The 18,846-nt window shown below is 49.6% G+C and overlaps 1 protein-coding gene across 1 annotated transcript in view; it reads right to left on the minus strand.

Annotated features, from left to right (window-relative positions):
- ARMC2 (armadillo repeat containing 2) overlaps positions 1-18,846 on the minus strand; it is a 108,559-nt gene that overhangs the window by 65,104 nt on the left and 24,609 nt on the right. Inside the window, exons 6-9 of the mRNA XM_075553997.1 lie at positions 12,970-13,046; positions 7,998-8,108; positions 3,556-3,731; positions 429-531 (exon numbers count right to left, since the gene is read on the minus strand). Of these exons, the coding sequence (XP_075410112.1) occupies positions 429-531; positions 3,556-3,731; positions 7,998-8,108; positions 12,970-13,046 (467 nt within the window). The remainder of the gene's footprint in view (positions 1-428; positions 532-3,555; positions 3,732-7,997; positions 8,109-12,969; positions 13,047-18,846) is intronic.

Below are 18,846 nucleotides of genomic sequence, written 5' to 3' on the forward strand. Positions count from 1 at the left end.
CTTGGGTCAATTCTGCCTCATGGTGACTCCAGGTGTCCCAGAGTTGAACTGCTCCATGGGTTCCTCTGGGCTGCCAGGCCTTTCTCCCAGGGGGCTCTGAGGTGGTGTGAACCACCAACCTGTAAGCTAATCTCACTGCCACCAAGTCAATTCCCAACACAGCGACCCTATAAGACAGGGTGCATTTCCGAGAGTGTGACTTTTTATGGGACTAGAAAACATGGTCTTTCTCCAGCAGAGTGGGTGGTGGTTTTGAACTGTTGACCTTATGGTTAGCCCAATGAGTAACCACTTTAGGTTAGTAATTGGGTACAAGCCATTCACACCTCCCTCATAGGGACCTATTTGCCAGGGAGTGAGGCTGTAATGAATCCTCTCCTCCATCTACATATTTACCCCCAGGGCCTCCTGAGCCACTTGGCACTCACCCAGAATGCTGTCATTGTGAATCAGAGAATCATTCTCCTCCCTCTGGCTGATTGTAAATAGAAGTTTGCAGACATTAAGAAGGTTCCTCTTACTCACTTTAAGCTGCAGAGAAACAAAAAACACATTTCCATTGCAGAGGGAAATCAAGGCATGCCATGTATATTAAAACACTGACAGTTATTTTAAGAATGCAGCAAGTTTATTTTTAGAATGTTAAGTAGAAGTTCTAAAGAAGTCAACTTTCAAAAGTTCAGGTTGAGAATTTGCCAATTTACAGGATGTCACTCAAAAAAGAACAGTCAGAGACCGTAAGTTCCCTGGACAGTTACTCACAGTTTAAGAATAACCACCACGATGTCTTGCTTCACACACTGTCTGATGAGCATCTTCCAAAGAGAACGTGAGGAAGAAAGGGGGTGGAGCGCTATTGGGTAGGTGTTGAACTGCTAACCTCAAGGTCTGCAGTTCAAACCCACCAACCACTCCAAGGAAAAAAGCTGAAACTGTGTGCTCCTGTAAAGATTTAATTGCCAACTGCGGGAATCCTAATGACAGTCACTACAGGTACGAACCGACTCGATGACCGCGGGGAGTTTCGGTTCGGCACCCACTAGTCTCTCTGCCATTGTGACTCCATGTGTTTATAGCACATGGCTCCTGCTGCAGCCAGTCAATGGGTAGAGGCTCTGCCCATTTCATTCACCTCGCAAGGCATGTGTCCTGCCTCAAGCCTCTTGCCATAAGGTAGTTTCTTCATATACTACAAACAATAGTCTAGTCTACTTAATCTCCTTAAGCTACAGAGCCCTAGTGATACAGTGCTTATGCACAGGGCTGTGATACGCAGGGTTGGCAGTTCAAAACCACCAACAGCTCTGAGGGAGAAAGACTGGGCTTTCTAATCCCATAAAGTTATGGTCTTGGAAACCCACTGGGGGTCTCTGGGAGTTAGCACACTCGATGGTGTGAGTCTACTTACAGCATTCTGGAAACTTACAGAAGAGGAGGTTTCAAATCACCCATGCTGCTAACACCATGTTTAATCACTGTTGACAGATCTATATTTCTTTTCTGATTTCTGGCCCCCTTTTGTGCAAGGGGTGTTTACCCCGCTCCTAAATATAACTGCATTCATACTATATATATGCTTGTGTTCTTGGGAGGGGGGAGGAGAGAATTTAATGTAGACTAACATGACATGTTTTTATAAAATGTATCAATAAAAAGATTAAAGTTGAAATTGCTGCCTGGAAAATCCTCATCAAATCAAAGAAGGCGTCATCCAGAACTAACATCACGCTCACAGAAACGCTGAAACCAGGGACCATCGAGCATGTCTGAGATTTCATATTAAACTGGAAGAGGACATACTGGCGGAAAGAACTTACAACTTCAGTTTTTGCAAATTTTTCTTCTTCAGCAGTTGTTGTGTTTTTCCTTCTTTCTAACATGGTCATTTTGAAATTTACCTGGAGCCCCCACCTGTAAGCCTATGCTAAAGACCACTGTATCTGGGCTTGGCCAGTAGGTGGGAAGTTGGGCTTGAAGCCCCTGCTGGCCCCTCTGACCCAGCGGCCTTAGAGTGTATCTGAGAGGAGGACCGCCCTGTCTGCACTCAGCAGGGCCTTCGGCGCCAGGCAGAGGGCTTCATCTCGCCGCACGCTTTCAGTTCACAATGTGTTCACCGCCTGCGAGATAGATCGCTTAGCCTTTTGCCCTAAGACAGTCAGTTGTGCCATAGATATAATTAATTTGAATGACACCCTAATAACCAAGATGAAGATTTCCTTCACGAAACATTAACAAGTTCATGGCATTCTTCTCGCACAGAAAGATTTTTTAAAAAAAATTGAGACTTGGTATGTTGAGAGAAAAACTTCTTCAGGCTCAGATGAAAAGGGAAAATTAAGCTCTGGGCAGCCCACAGCCTGAATTTTCCCCAGGGCAATTGCACCACAGGTGGTGGGGGTGGGCGTGGGGTCAGGGTGGGAGTGGGGGGACTCCAGCTCAGGCCAAGCGCTTCCGGCCAAGATGGCGCCCTACAGGGCGAAGTACACTTCCGGTTCCTCCTCGTTCTCTGTCCTTCACCTGAAAGCTTCCCCGTGGTCTATGCTTCTGTATTTAATGAAAGCTAACGGGTCAAATACCATCAGCAGCGGAGGAAATGAAACCCCACCGAAATCACTGCTTCAAAAAAATTAAAATATTCCTTTCTGCGGCATCTAATAAACTTTAAAAAAAAGAGAGAGAGAGAGCGCAAGGCTGCATTTAGGTTCAGGGCAGTAGGTACATAAGCAGGCAGACTCGCGAAAACAGCAGCACATTCCGTACAAGAGACTCACGTGTGCCAACCTCACCTTCGTGGGGCTCTGGGAGATGCCGAATGACATGGACTACAGCCGTGGACACGAAAGCAGTTACTTTGGGGAAACCAGGTAGACAGCTTCCTCCGTCTGGTGAAGCGGTGCTCTTTAAGAAGGGTCTAATCTTCTGGCTCCCAGCTGCTTGTGGCCAGGACAGCAAAGGGTTCCCCACAAACGGTGACATCATTTTGTGGGAGACCAAGTTTCGACAGACTTGTCTGTGTGTCTGGCTTTTCCTTATGCCACCTCGGGGAGCCTTCTGCATCCACTGAGGTGTGAGCCTTCCCAGGACCATGGGCTGCGGCCTCTGTTTCACCCTCATCCCTGAACAAAGCACCTGGCCAGCCGGCTGGCTGGCCGGCTGGTATATCAAAATGATCTGTCACTCTTCATTACATCTTGTGACAGAATCAAGCCCCCAGCAGAAGCCACAGCTAGCAAATTACCCAATACTGATCTCCAGTCTGCTCACTCCAGCAGCAGCTTTGAATGTCCTGGCCTATTGTTCGGATGGAGTGGGGGAGGGGAACCCCAGTCGCAGTCCAAATGCAAGAATTCATTTGGTGTTCTCTGGGGACTCGGCCTTAGTTTCCGGTCAAATTTGGGAATGCTAGATTATTGCCTCCTTTCTTTGTTTTCCTAAGAGTCCAAACAAATGCACCAACTTTTTAAACTTCTGCATAAAATTTACAAATAAAACACTAGACAAAGCTTTTATGGGCTAGACTCTACTAAACTGGAGGAAAGCAAAAACACCACTTACTGCTAGAATGAGTTTTGCGAGTTTAAGGCTGAGCAAGTCTGAACCGACATCAACTAGTTGGTAGAGGGTCCTGAGGAGAACGCTTCTTCTCTTAAATCGACTCCCAAGCATGTGCCCTTCCTCCAAGGCGAGGTGAAGCTGTGTGCACGCGGCACAGGCTGCCTCCACGGTCTCTGCTGCCGGGAGCAAAGGCAGAGAGTGACACTTAGTCTTCAGGGCCACACGGAGGGGAAACAGGCACAGCGCGAGCACAAGCCCCGTCAGCACTCACTCCATCATGGTCCCGTTCCTCAGCTGTGGTTTGTTCCCCTCTTTCACTTCATTTTCGTATCACTAGATTTTTTCTATCCACTTCCAGCTATCTAAGGCTGATTTTCCCTTCTCGGGTCCGCCTCCTGCCATGCTGGCGTGTTTAGTGGGAAGTCAGCTCACAATAGCAGTCTTCCCAGGAGTGCACTGAAGAATGGAAGTGCCATCTCTCTCAGCTCATGCCCTCACTCCAAATGGCCTCCCCCCTGTCCAGGAGCTCCACCTCCAGCCCCTTGCAACATGGTCCCGCTGGCCCTTAATAGTCTCCGTACTGATGCTCTACTGAGCCGGGCCCTCGGGGCCCTGTTCATGTTGCAGCTCCCCGGGAAAAGACACACTGCTCCACAGGCAGCGCCTCTCACAGGGCACCGAACGAATGCTCCTTTGTATCGTCATTGTTCACACTCATGGATCTCTGTGTTCATGTACCATGTATTCATGCTCACATTCATGTTGCATTGTATGTCTGAGGCCCTCAAAGAGATGCCACTCTAACTCAATGGGAAGTGTGTCTGCCCTGTTCTTGTGTCAATGGACGTGATACAATAAGGACACCTGACATCATGTCACGACAGAGGAAGGCCCTCAACAAGATGGACTGACACAGTCGCCGCAACAAGAGGCTCAAACGGAAGAAGGAGTCTGAGGATGGCCCAGGGCGGGGAAATGCTTCCTTCTGTTAAGCACAGGATCGCCGTGAGTCGGAATCCACTCGACAGCATCTAACAGTGACCACCGCCACCGAAGGCAATGCAGATTCCTTTTCCCACCTATCTGTTGGTGAATTTTTTCCTTTTCATTTGTCCAGCATCCGAGTCAAGAGCGCCCAGGCAGTGCAGAAATCTCCAATGTCCCCAGATCCACCCTTACTGGGGATGGCTGCTGGAAAGAGAGGCTTGGGGCTGTCCAGGCCTAGAGCACGCTCGCCTGCTAATCGGGCTTCTGATGACAGTCGTCTTGGGAGCGGCACCCACACTAGCAGGCACACCAGGAATACCATCTCTCAGGGAGCAAGAAGGGAAGAATCTGAGATGTAAGTGATTCGGCTGTGGGGGGGTGGGGGACGGCCTCTGACAGATCCTGTCACAAAATGTAAAAGTAGGAAACCAATCTTAAATAAATACCATAATGTGCTCTCAAAAACCCGCGTGGAGGAAGTGTGCTCCTGCCGAAGGAAGTGACTCAGGCCATTTTTAGCTCTTTTCAACAATAACATCTAAGAAAAAATTTTGAACCTCAATAGCTAAGTAACCTTCAGCGCCTTTCAGTTATGCCCTGAAATAAATGAATTGATGGGAAATGACTGAGACTGGCTTTCAAAAAAGGGGGGGAACCTGAATGCTATTGTAAGAAATCCTTAAGTGTTGTTGTTTTATTCTTCTGTGACTGGCAGCTTCTTCGCAAACTTAAGTTCGGGCAGTGGGCCACTCACGGGCAGTGGATGGTCCTCAAGGTATCAGTCTAACACGTCCACAAACTCAACGGTAGCTGTTTTGGCTTAAAGGGGAAATGATTCAAGGGTGGCATAAGATTTAAACGATTGATCAAGTGAATTATTTCTACCAAGTGGATTGTTCTAAATGGCACACACCATTCACAGAGAGCTCAAATCTAAGCATTATAGAGATTTTCAAGAGGCTGACGGAGAACCCTTTGCCAAGTGGTCAGAGGTAACAGCAGTGGTGCCGGGTGCACGGCGAAGGACACAGGCGCCTAACTTGGAGCTGATCGCGGGGAAAGAGCAGACGATCCCAAACTGTCGGACACTGAACAAAACAATTGGCTGGCGTTCCTCACAACTGTGTCCAATCACGAGAGAGGACGAAGAGTGGCAACCTGGGAGCCATTCTGTTCCCTGGAGGAAGTTATTAGGACAATCAGCCAAACTGAAAGACGGGTTGTATAGTCCCCAGAAACCAAACTCACTGCCAGCGAGCCAATGCCGACTCATAGCGACCCTTTAGGACAGAGTAGAACTGCACTGTGCTCTTACAAGACTGTCACTCTGTACACAGCCGGAAGTCGCATCTTTCTCCCAGTTTGTATGGTAGTAGCGTATCAGTTAAAATGGCCAGATAGGCAAGAGAAGATCTTGAGTATTATTATTATTTTAATTCAGGGCACAGTCCTTAGGAGTATGGGGCATCATGTCTGCAACTTGTTCTCAAGCAAAACAAAACAGGCCAACACAAGCTGTGTGTGTGTGTGTGTGTGTGTGTGTGTGTGTGTGTCCGTGTGCATGCGTGACGCCAAGGGGGCTGGAGAAAAGCAGAGAGGAAAACACTCCTATTTGGGGGATCTGGGTGAAGAGCACATAGAGTGCTTTATGAGAGGCGGAAGTCTGTCTGTCTGTAGTTCAGACAGACATGTTCCATAAAGGGAGCGGGGCAGCGGAGGGGGGAGACCGCACCCTGTCAAAGCCGGACGACAGGTGAGCCCTGGGAGAACAAGGCGGTCCCGCCAAGTTCCGGCCCCCAGGGCCACCGTGTTACATGTCATTCTTGCCACGTTTCCGTAAGTCTGAACCCATGCCAAGATAAAAGGGAAAAAGCATCTCACGGAGGGGCCCAGGCGGCAGCTCCTACGGCAGCCATGTGCCGTCCCGCAGCGAGTCTGTGGGGAAAGCTGCCACGCTCCCATGCCTAGTGTAATCTTATAACAAACCCCAACTGCTGCTCAAGTGTCGTGCTAGCAGGATCCACGGTGACAGAACCCCCAGGACCCTCTTTTCAACCAAACTCCATGCTTAAAGTTTTCCTTCCTCCAAGAGCAGTCTTTGGGTTTCTGACACACTCTCCCCGTTGAATGCTCTCTTACCTACACTGCCGGTTCTCCCTAGTTTTCCCAAACAGCCCAGAGTTACCTGGCCCATTAATACAAGAGCCAGAACCAGTGACTGGGGCGGGGGGCAACGGGGAAGTCACCCATCCCCACTCCTAGGACCTGCGAGCTGTAGAGCACTTAGGGATGGTGGAGGCTTGCCCACCCCTCATCCCTAATCCACAGAGGTGATTTCACCCACAGGCATAGGCTGATGACCAGAAACCCTGTCCAGGGCCCTGCCACTAAGTCCTGAACACAGCAGGGCAAACACAGGGAACCACCAAGGGGTCAGGCCATTTGACCCTTTGAAGAAGTTGGTCTTTGGCACAACTTCCCTGTTGGGTTGCTGGGGCAACCTGTGGTTACCATGGTTCACTCCTCTGGGGAATTTCCAAGCAGTAGTCCCCACGGCGGGCCTACTGTGTGCTGTGTGGCCCAGGTGGCTTCAAGGAACCTGCTTCCGTTTCAGCAACAGACGATTCAAGAAGATGCAGGATGGTGGAGGTGGGCTCTCAGTCCACTCTCTTTGGAGGTAGGCCTGGCCAGCTTGGCCACTCCAGGCTGCAGAGCATACTGGGCTACACACCAGGCCAGGTCCTGCCCTTGGGGACCCATCCCTGACAGATGTGCTCCCCCTCAGGCAGCCAGGGACGCACAGACATTTGGATGCAGGGATCCACAGACACATCAGTCACAGGGGCCAGGCTAAGAGGCCCAGGCACAGCCACACTGTCAGAGGCCTGAAATTGTTTTAACTTTCACTTTCTTACATGAACAAGAGTCCACTAGACTTTCTCAGGTAGGAGAGGTGACTGTTCATCATTTACAAAGGGGTTTTTAAAAATTAAGACTGTCTTGGTAAAACTTTAAAAATATAATTTCACTCACTAGAACCCAGACTACATGCAATATTTCATAAAACACACCTATTGGCAAAAAAAAAAAAAAAAGCCATTGCCCTCGAGTGGCTCCCAACTCCCGGACGGAGACCCCTGTGTGCCAGGGTAGAACTGCGCACCCTGGGTTTTCCATCATGTGCATCTTGCAGAAGTAGACCGCCAGGCCTTTCTTCCGAGGTGCCTGCCTCTGGGTAAATGTCGGTTGGTGGCCGACTGCTCAGGCACTTGCAGCCCCCAGGACTCCTCGTGGACACATCAGTGAGTGAAAGACCGGGAGGGACATTCCATCTGTTGTCGAGCATGTCCACAGGGGTGATGGGAGTCACAGTGTACTAACAACAGCAGGCAGCGGTGAGCATGGGAATCACTACAGATGCTTTCCATTAAGACAAAAACGAGTATTTGTTTTACCCTCTTCCAATGTATGCAAAATTGGCATGATCCTTGTATTCCAAAAGACTTCGTCCACTTCCTTTTCCGTGTCCTTTTCTCGCAGGTCGGCGTTTGAGGCTGCCAAAGACACTGAGAGCAGAGGGATAGCCATGAGAAACAGCAGTCGCTACACATCGTTACTATTCATCTCTAAAATCAACAGATGCTGGGAAGCCCCCACCCCACCTCCCCCAAGGGAGAGCCGCAGGTCTCCTCATCCAAGAATGCCAAATGAACCTCAGGTGAGCTGTGCAAACACATCGCAACTTTCACAGAGTCTGTACACTTCATCAAGTGTGAGGGTCGGCGCACCACGGGAAATTGTGATGGGGGAGGCGGATGCTTCTGGTTTTTTCCCCCTTACACTTTATCCTGGGGAGCTCCGAACATACACATGACCAGGGAGGTGTGCAGACCAAGGGTACCTCACATTCATGTGACATCAAACGCTGTCTGAAAGGGAGGCCTGGACGGAGAATGGGAATGTCACTGTGGGCTCCGTCTTACTGCTGTCGGCAGCAGATTACCCAGAAGCAGGGCAAGCACGGGCTCACTGGCACTTGCTCAATAGTCTGTAAGGAGCCATTTCACATGTCTTCCCTGCATCGAAGATTCTGCTACTGGGTCGGGCTGGCAGCTATCTCTCTCCCAAGCTCACGGCACCTTCTTACAGAATGAAAGCCGCTTTTCACATCAACCATCCCGACAGGAGTGAGACTCGTTTCACGTGGTTTCTCAGTACGCCAGGATGCTCACTTTGGGTTCGTAAGTAAGCTGTGCTTACCTTTCCGAGGGGGGGACCCGCCCCTGGTGATTGCCGCTGTTGCAGGTGGTCAGTCGGTTCTGACTCAGAGGGACCGAGCCACAGGTCTCCCCTCTATAGCAGGCCTTTCTGCCACAGAGCCCGCGGTGGGTTTCAGCAGCCCACATCCTGGGTAGTTAGTCAAGCAGTCAAGTAGCGGCGTCCTTAACCACTGCTCCCGGTGTCAGGGCTCTTAACTCAAACCACTGCGCTGGGGCCATTCCGACTCACAGTGACCTGCAGGTCTCCGAGGCAGTTAATCTTGAGGAGCAGAGGGCCCCAGCTTCCTCCTGCTGAGCAGCTAGCTGGTGAGTTCGAACCACTGGCCTTCCGGTTAGCAGCCGAGGGCTGGAACCACTGCACCGGAGGGCTCCTTTACCAGGGCTCTGAACCCGGAGCCAAGTCACCCCAGTGAGGTGTCTGGGAAAGTGCAGGCTCGGGGTGACAAGTCTCTGGTAGAATCCCAGCTCTACCATTGATTCATTCTAACTAAAAAAAAAAAGGGGGGCAAGCTTTTATGTATCTTCCCCAACCTCTAGTGTACTTGTATCGCCCCCGGAGAGGGGAAAAATACACAAACTTAACAGCCTCTAGTGTACTCATATCACCCCTGCAGAGGGGGGAAATACACAAAACATGACAGCCTCTAGTGTACTCATATCACCCCTGCAGAGGGGGAAATACACAAAACATAACAACTGTATATGCGTAAGCCTTATCCGTACTCATATCCTTTGTCACTGCTAAAATGACATTCTCTGTAACTGAAAATCCAAGAAAGGCTCCTGTCCACGATCTGTGTAGCTAGGCGAGAAATGTGCGTGTAACCCAGAATAGCAGGTACTACAGATTGATCATGGGCCAGACCAGGGGTCAGCAAACGGCGGCTCTCAAGCCATATGTGGCTCTTTCAGGGCATCCACGTGGCTCGGAAGTAAAACTGAAAATGTCTAAAGGGTCTTATTCAGATAATGGTGATTCCATTTGTTTGTAAAACTCTATGTGTGGCACTCACATAACTTTTACATTGTTGTGAGGGACAAGATTGGGTCTTCTGCCTCAAAAGTTTGCTGACCCCTGGTCAGGATTGCAGAAGAGTTTGTTTACCCTTCAGCTAGGAAAGCCCCCCCCCCCCCCCGGGCCCTTCCACAGCACTCACTGTGAAGTGTTCCCACCCACTGCCCTCTGATGGCCTCTCCAGAAGCAGCAGCAGAGGGGTTCAACAGGTTACTGTGGAGCCTTCCCTAACGCAAACCGTGTGTCACTCAGTTGCAGCCAGTCTTGACTTGTCTTTTGTCAACCCTTCCTGCCTGCCACCAACACAGGGCCATGAATACCAGGCACCCCAGGCCGCACAGACAGAATGGTGTTCCCAGCACAGCCGCCACGAGGCAGCTCTGTGCTGGCAAGAGTCTTAATTTTTGAGCATTCAGATCATCGATCTGACCCTTAGGTCAACACCAGGACAAGTGCACAATCCCTCATTCAAAATATTGGGGCCAGATGGGTCATGGGATTCAGAATTCTCTGGGTTTTCGAAAGGTTCAAACAGTACCAAAATAAAATAAACCCCACTCACTGCCATCAAGTTGATGCCGACTTCGACCAACCCTATAGGACAGGGTAGGACTGTCCCAGTGAGTGTCTAAGACTGTAATTCTTTACCAGAGTAGAGAGGTCAGTCTTTCTCTCAGAGCTACTGGTGGTTTCGAACTGCCAAACATGCAGTTCGTGGCCCAACCCATAACCACTCTGCCACCAGGGCTCCTTCATATGGTACATACACTACTCACTACAGGGCCTTCTGGGGCAGCAGGAAAAAGCCTGTGGGGCACTGTCAAGACTCCAGGCCAGCAGTCGCTACCGATGGGCTTGGAAAGCCTCTGGGACTAAAGGGATTTGTGAGTGAAAGGCTACACTCGAACCACCTCCAATGTTTGGATCACGACTTTTTCCAGGTCTGCTTTAACTTCGGTAAATCCGACCGCAGACCGGAGTACTGAAGCAGTCTAAAGAGTCAGTTGCTCCTGTTTCCAGGTAACGAACACATTCAGAGTCTAAAGTATGGGAATAAACTGAACATATGTTGATGCAAGTGAAAGGCAGGGGTGTGGTGGTGAAGAAAACAGAACAAAAACGATAATCCAGAATGGTCATTTAACGAACCCAATCATCCAATATTGATGATGATGCTCTTCAAACATACTAGAAATACAGATGCCAAGCCCCATCAGCTGAAAGCAACATCTTCGCTGCAATACATGCTTTCAGATGATGGCTCTCTGAGCAACCATGGCTGCCAACTGGTGTTTCAGAACCGTCAGCACATGATGAAGAACTGAATGAGTCGGGCGAGTCAGGATTGCAGAAGAGTTTGTTTAACCCTTAGCAAGGAAAACCCCCACGGGCCCTTGCAAATCCTCCCCAGGCTCCTATCTTCTCAGAAGAAAGTCTAGCCCCACACTGGGATGCAAAGGTCTGCTTCTCATTCTCTCCCCGACACCCCCTGGTACACAGTTGTGTCTGGCCCTGCCTGCTCACACCTCCACCCTCCTGCACCTCTGCTCTCAACAGAAATGCTATTTTGGACACTAGCCCCGAGTTCAAAAGGGCAGCCTTAATGATGCTCTGCTAGAAACCGAAACACAGACGCAGGAGATGGTCCCTTTAATCTCCACAAACGGAGATGGATAAAGCTTGCCTTCGTCCTGGGCAAACGACCTGATACGTTAGAAAGCAATTGCATTGAGGTGCACCATAGCTAAGGATAAATAAAGAAATGGTTCAACAGGAAATTGGGTACATCGAGCAACAAGTTCAGCATGTTTTGTTGGACAGATTGGGCTGTTTCGGTGGTTATCATTGTTAACCACAACTTTGAATTCTGAGCCCAAACACGCACCACCGTGCTGATTGGCTGCCGTTTTTAGCATGCAGATGTACAGCCCTCAGCAACAATGCTGACCCAGAGATTTTCCCCGTGAGCTGCAGGAATTCCCAGCAACCCTACCAAACACTCTTTTTGAGAAGAGATCCATTCGGAAGATAGTGAAGTATATATGCTGTGTTACTTACTATTAGTCTGGCTTCATGCGACCTCTCCACCCCAAGCCTCTCCCTCGTATTTCAGAAATAGTTCAAGCTTACAAAAAGGCACGAAGGAAAAAATACTTGGAGTAATTCTTCATGTTTTGCCAGCTTTCCTGCCCCATCTTTGTTTTCAAGAATAAGACATGGCAGACCGAGTACGCTTCCCTATGAACCACTCTCCTTGTCCCTCTCTCTCCAGGGGCCAGCATTCTACCTGGGCGCTTACTGCTGCCGTACTTGACAGTTAAGGGCACAGGTGTGTATCCATGAACAACAGTATACCCTGTGCTTGCCACTTCCTTTTCCCACTTGCTGTCTTGTCTGTACTTGCTTCACGCCGATCATAAAGAAACCCGAGTTCATTTTCTAGCTGCTCTCTGCCACTGTGAGGAGCCCTGGTGGGCTGCTTACCTCAAGGTCAGTAGTTCAAACCCACCAGCTGTTCTCCAGGGAAAAGAAGGAGCTGCCTGCCCTGTGCAGATGGTGAGCCTTGGAAAACTGCAGTCCTGCCCTGTCCTGCAGAGCTGCTGTGAGTCAGTCGCAGTGATGGCAGGGAGTTGGTGGGTGGGTACAGTCTACCGCACGAATATAGGTGGTATCCATTTTAGACTGGGGTTCACAGGTCCATCTTTTCTCAGTTTAACAGCTTAAAGTCCAAACGGGCTGTCTTCAGGACGCTGAGCTGGACAAATACCCAAATGCTTTTAGCAAGGTTTCGGTGTGGTCACAAAGACTGCCACCTGTGGACATGGGAGAGCTGGAGCTCGGCAGTGGGAGAATGAATGTGAATGTGTGACCCGGGAGCCCCAGGGGTGCTGGGGTTAGGCAGTGGGATGCCAACCAAGGTGGGTGTCTGCTAATGGGGAGACTGCGACCCTAAGGACTGTGAAGACCGCCTCTCCCATCTTAACAACACCAAGCAGCCCTGACGGCTGTGGGCTTAGGTTCGGTCATCAAGGTGGACGGCGTCCTGGAGTTGGCACTGGCGACTGTTTTGCCTCCGGCCGCAGATGCTGTCAGGGAAGGGGACTTGGGAACCTCTCAGAAGGGGAGCCTCACCTGCTGTGGTTTCCGGCTGGCTCAGGTCCGAGCGGCTGGGGCAGGAGGAGGCCCGGGCGCGCCTCCTCCCTTGGTCCCTGGGAGGAAGAGGGCAGACATGGGACTCAGCACAAGCACCAAAGCGCAGCTGCCTTGGTGCATGTAGCCAGTCGGCTGCACACAGTTTCTGGAGAATTCATCAAGCATTGTTTATCAAGTAGGATTCCGCACTCCGCATTCCTTTTTGATCAAAGCAAGTCAGATTTGCCTTAACCATATGAACAATGGCTACTAGATCCAACACCAACAGAAGCAAAGGTCCAAAGTTTGCATTGAAAATTAAAATAAAGGATTAAGGCTCTACGCCACAAGAGGTCACTGTTACAATAAGAACAGCGCTGTACTGCAAGAACAGAAGCCCCGCGTGGGAGCTGGGAGAAGCTGGACTTCCTCCCAGCAGACAAGGCCGCAGGCGTCCCAAACTGGCCAGATGTGCCCAAGGTCACACATCAGGGTCAGATCTGTGAAGCCAGGTCTCCAGGCAATTTCCAGTCCACTTTGCTGTTCACCACTTCAACACAGGGCAGTGAACACATATGGTGTTCACTAAAGAAAATAAGTAGAATGACTCTTCGCTGGGAACCCTGGTGGCAGAGTGAGGTCAGTCGTTCAAAACCACCAGCCGCTCCACTAGAGAAAGATGAGGATTTCTAATCTCTTAAAGACTTCCAGTCTCAGGAACTCACAGAGGCCTTCTACTCTGTCCCACAAAGTCGCCATGAGTTGGAACCAATTTCCCACAGTAAGGTTTTTGTTTGTTTTTGTTTCTTTGAAGATGTTGTATCCTTGGAAACTTTTCAAAGATGAACAAAATCGAGGTCATAGCAGGTGGTCCCTAGATGGCATATACTTTGTGTTCCAAATAAGTTTCAGTTGGTCAATAGTCGGATGTCATGCTCTGATTACTTCTGAGTTGGATTTACTGTCAAAGGAGCCCTGGTTGGCATAGCCGTTATAAGTTGGGCTGTGATCTGCAAGGTCAACAGTTCAAATCACCAGCCAGCTTCATAGAAGTTCAAGACCCAGCTCAATGTCATTGAGTTATAGCTGACTCAGAATGACCCCTGTGGGTTTCCAAGAAACCCCTGTGGGTTTTACAGGCATACAAAGTCCCCGTCACAGCCCAACGCATCGCCACCAAACGGCCAAGGCCCATAGGACAAAGCCTTGCAGTCTTAGAAACTCACGGGGGCAGTTCTACCCTGTGCCTATAGCGTCAGTCAGTATGAATCGGCATCAACGTGATGGCAGTGAGTTCAGGGTCTGGCTTAGTAGCAGGCCATCTGCGAAGGACCCAACTCTTCTTTAGAGGAAGCTGACACTGAAGAGTGTGTTTTCATATTTATGTCCAAAGTAAAAACATGGAGGGAATTAAGAAGGCAATTTGTAGGGGAAAGAGCCCTTTGTGCTGTTAAATATAGTAACAGCTCTGGAAACCGGAGAAGGCTGGGGTGGGTGGCCAAGGCTACCCGGGGACATTGGGACTCATCTGTGGCTCCTGCTTCCTTGGCCTCAGACCTTTACCACTGAAGGATTAACTCCCCCAAATACCACCTCCCCACATAAACGTGCCCTTTCTGTGACTCTCAGGCTACCATTTTCTTTCCTTATGAAGGTAGGAGGTCACGCTTCTCAAATGTCTACAACTCAGGACTCGGAAATGGATGCTCCAGGTTTGCAGGTCGTGAGGACATGAGCTGAGGGGGCATGCCCTCCCTAGTCATTCGAAGAAGAATATGGGCACCAGACCCTTTTGCCAGGATCTCGGAGTTGAGTTTCAAATGGAAGACGTCTCAAAGGAAAAAGAAAAGGAAGTGAACTATCCGAGAAGGTGGAATCACAAGAGTCCCGTTTCTGGTGTGAGGACACAGACGTTCCTGCATTTCTGAGGAAAGTCTGGGGACAATGGAGCAAGAGAGACCTTCCTTTCCAGACACACACTTGTCCTGAACCATTACGGAACCCGAACAAGGGCGTTTCAATGGACAGCCTTCTATCTGAAGCTGCTGATCTACCCTACCTGAGGTCATGGCCATGGCCAGCCAAAAGGCTCCTCTCTAAAGACCACATCTGCACACCCCACTTATAGAAGGCGGGTGGAAAAGATCCTTCTCATCACAGGAGTGGTTCCCAAGAGTTTGTGGGAAAGTGCCACTATCTTTTCATTCCATTTTTCCCATAGACCTTTGGGAGGCTTCACATACAAAAGCTCCGAAGTGCTGGGCGCAGCACGCAGTGCAGTGGGTGAGTGCGTGCGAGCTCCGAACCCCAACTACCTGTCCCCAGTCCTGCGCTCAACCCTTCCCAGCTATGTGACTTTGAGAAGCTCCACCTCTTGGACTTGGGTTCTCATCTTAAAAAGGGGGTGATCCCTTGCTTAGGCCAGTGACAACTGAAGAGTGTGAGGCCACCAGGTCAATAACACCTTTCTTAGTTTAGTTCTCTGAGTCGGTGATTGTCGGTTAAGCACGTGTCTCAGCGGTCCAATGCTGGGTGCTTCCGGGATAAAGAATGCACATACCACGTGGTCCTCAAGAAGTTGAAAACCTACTTTGAGGAAACAGGAGTCTTGTTAAATGAAAAATTTTAATGTTATGTAACATTAAGAGGGATGCAAAATTCAGCAGGATACAAGACTGACTCCAGGGATGCTGAGAAGAAAGGGATCAGTGCGTGTGAGGAAGGGACCGCCCACATGGACCTTGAAAGAGGAACGAGTTGGACCAGCAAATAGCAAAGCTGCTCTCAGCCGGGAAGCAGCGTGGTGGTAGGTAAACTAGGGGCCTGAGGAGCCTGATACTCAGGGCCAGGGACTACCTGGGCTGGCAGGACAGGAAGAGAAGGCTGATTCTGGGAACAACTGCCTAAGACCTTGAATTGGACCGATGGACCTAACTTGGTGGATCAGAAGAAACGGTCATAGGTTCTTATTCTAGGATATGATGAGATTTGGGGCTGTGCAGTAACAAAAACAAAGAAGGGATTCGGAGACAGGTAACAAGTGCTAATCATTTAGGAGTGACAGGGACTGGGGAAGAAGAAACAAATTCAGATAAATGCAATGTAATCGGATGTGAAGGCAGGCTTGAGGCAGAGGAAAGAACAGAGTGTAGACCTGGAGCAACTGGAGAGAAGGCTGTTCACCCACAGAAATGGGGTGCGTAGGGAGGAGACCAGTTTGAGGGGCAAAGCAATCCTGGGTTTTACCAAGTTGTCAGAAGTAACCAGAAGAGACGTGCAAATACCAGAGACTCAGGACCAGGCTTCATGAGATACTCGCAGGTAAAATCATCACTCTCGCGATTTCAATTCCATGGTGCTATCCTTGGAAGAGTCCTGGTGGCTCAGGGGCCTATGCATTGGGCCAGTAACCACAGGTCAGAGGTTCAAACCCATGAACTACTCTCTCAGAGAAAGCGTGGCTGTCTGCTTCTGTAAACATTCAGTCTCAGAAGCAATTCTACCCTCTTCCACAGCACTGTTAGGAGTTGGAATTGACATGCTGGCCATGGGCTTGACCTGGCTGCAATTATTTACTTGTTGTCTGGCCCCTGGGTAAGTGCTCTTAAACTCAAGAGGATTAAGTGGTACAACATATATGCAACATTCTCTCTCTTCTTTCAGCCAAGATCCACTGGTATCGCAATGGTTTTCTTGTTCCACATCGTCCTCCAAATCAGGCCTGACCCTCTGGCAGTTCCCTGTCAATGTACTGCTACAACGCTTGATGGTTGAGCTTCAGAAACATTTTACTTCCATGTGCTATCAATGCTACTGTTCTACAATTTGAGCATCCTGTTGGGTCTCCTGTTTCTTTGGAATGGGGACAAATATGGATCTCTTCCAGTCAGTAGGGCAGGTTGTCTTCCAGATTTCCTGGCATAAGACGAGTGAGAGCTACCAGCACTTCACCATTTTGTTGAAACATTTCAATGGGTCATCTACCAATTCCTGGAGCCATGTTTTTGGCTAATGCTTTCCGTGCAGCTTGGACTTCTTCCCTCAGTACCATTGGTTCTTGCTCATACGCCCCTCCTGAAGTGGTGGGATGTCGGCTAGTTCTTTGGTTCAGTGACTCGGTGTACTCTTTCCAACTTCTTTTGCTGCTTCTTGCATCATCCAATATTTTGCCCATAAAATCTTTCAATATTGCAGCTTGTGGCTTGAAATTTTTTTGAGCTCTTCCAGCTATTACTGGTTATTACTCAAGTCTATTTGCATAAACTTGATTAGATACTGCTTTGTCGCTGTGTTTCCCTTAACTCAGAGTAGAAGCTCCCCAGTGTCATACTTCTCTTAGCAACTACAGTGCCACCGTTTCAACACATCCCACGTGACAAGTCCTTGTAATGTCTCCCTCTGGCAGCTATGAGTACTTCAGCACAGGATACAGGTGCCACGGAAGCCCTTTTCTTCAGCATGTGCCTGTAGCAGCTACCAAGTGGAATTTCGTGTCCGATTCCATTCTCAGGTTCCCACCCCTCACGTCCTCGTCCCATGCCTCGGCTCCCACAGGACCATCTCCCTCTATAAGTACACAACCCCCTGACTGGTCTCGTGGTCTTCCACATGGCTGCAGGAATTTATCACTGTGCTGCTAAAGTCTCTCTCAGCGTTCCCACCCCATTTGAACAAGAGTAAACCCACCTTCCCGAAAGTGCCACTAAAAGCCATCCAGCATGTGCCCCTGACTTCCTCTTCTGGCTGCACTGCTCAGCACTATAGCCCTGGGGCCCTCAGCTCCAGCTACCCAGGGCCACCTGCCATCAGCTAAGAACAGCATGCCCAGTCCCTCTGAGACCTAGCCTTCAAGAAGTGCTCACAACCCATACCCTCGAGGAACCCTTCCCTGGCCCTCAGGTCAGAAGTGGGTGTTCTGACTTCTGACCTTCAGGCAAATTTCTTCTGTTCTCATTCTATATATCCAGTGTTAGCCTGTGTTAGACAGGGCTCTCTAGAGAAACAAAACCAGGACACTTATGATTATAGATGATACAGATATATACAGCACAAAGGAATATAACAACTAATTAGTCCACACAGCAGTAAAGAGGGCTCAGTTCAACTCACTTCTGTGGAACAGTTAATATTCTGGAAGTCCTTCAACTCCTGAGAGCTGCTGGATCCAAGGTCAAGGAAGCAGACAGCTGAGTCTTCCCTAAGGCAATGCAGGCAACAAACAGAAGGGCGGAGTCACCAACAGTCAGCAGCTCAGGAGCTTAGGGAAGCAGGCCTGGATGGCATATTGAACTCATGCAATGCAAGACGATAGGATCTACCAGCCTCCAGCTCAAGCAATGTACACACCAGTAGTGTGGGGAAGCAGGTCTAGAAGGAAACTCAAGCTCTAGGGACATGATTCATGGGTTGGCAGTCCCACAGGTAGTGGAGCTCACAAGTTGAGGCAGAGAACTAGCTAAACAGTCACATGCTGGTGCAATCACCAGAAAGCGAGAGAGAGAAAGGGGCGGGCCTTGCCAAGCCATTTATCTCTTTGCCCTCCAATCAAACTGCCACCTGACTAACCCCACATATTCCCATTGGCCACGTTGGCATAATAAACCTACCTATCACATAGCTCAAATCTTTGAACAGTGTTTCTCAGACTTTTGTGTGCCACGGAATCACCAGGAGACTTGTTAATATACAGATGCAAAGTTAGTGGGTCTGGGCTAGGGCCTCACAGCCTGCATTTCTAACATGCTCCCAAACTCCAAAAAACCAAACTCACTCCTATCATGTCCCTTCTGACTCAAAGCAACCCTACAGGGCAGAGGAGAACCGCCCCTGTGGGTTTCCAAGACGGTGGCTCCTTAGGAGAGTAGAAAGCTGCATCTT

This window comes from Tenrec ecaudatus, chromosome 7 (assembly GCF_050624435.1).
Source record: "Tenrec ecaudatus isolate mTenEca1 chromosome 7, mTenEca1.hap1, whole genome shotgun sequence".
NCBI lineage: Eukaryota > Metazoa > Chordata > Mammalia > Afrosoricida > Tenrecidae > Tenrec > Tenrec ecaudatus.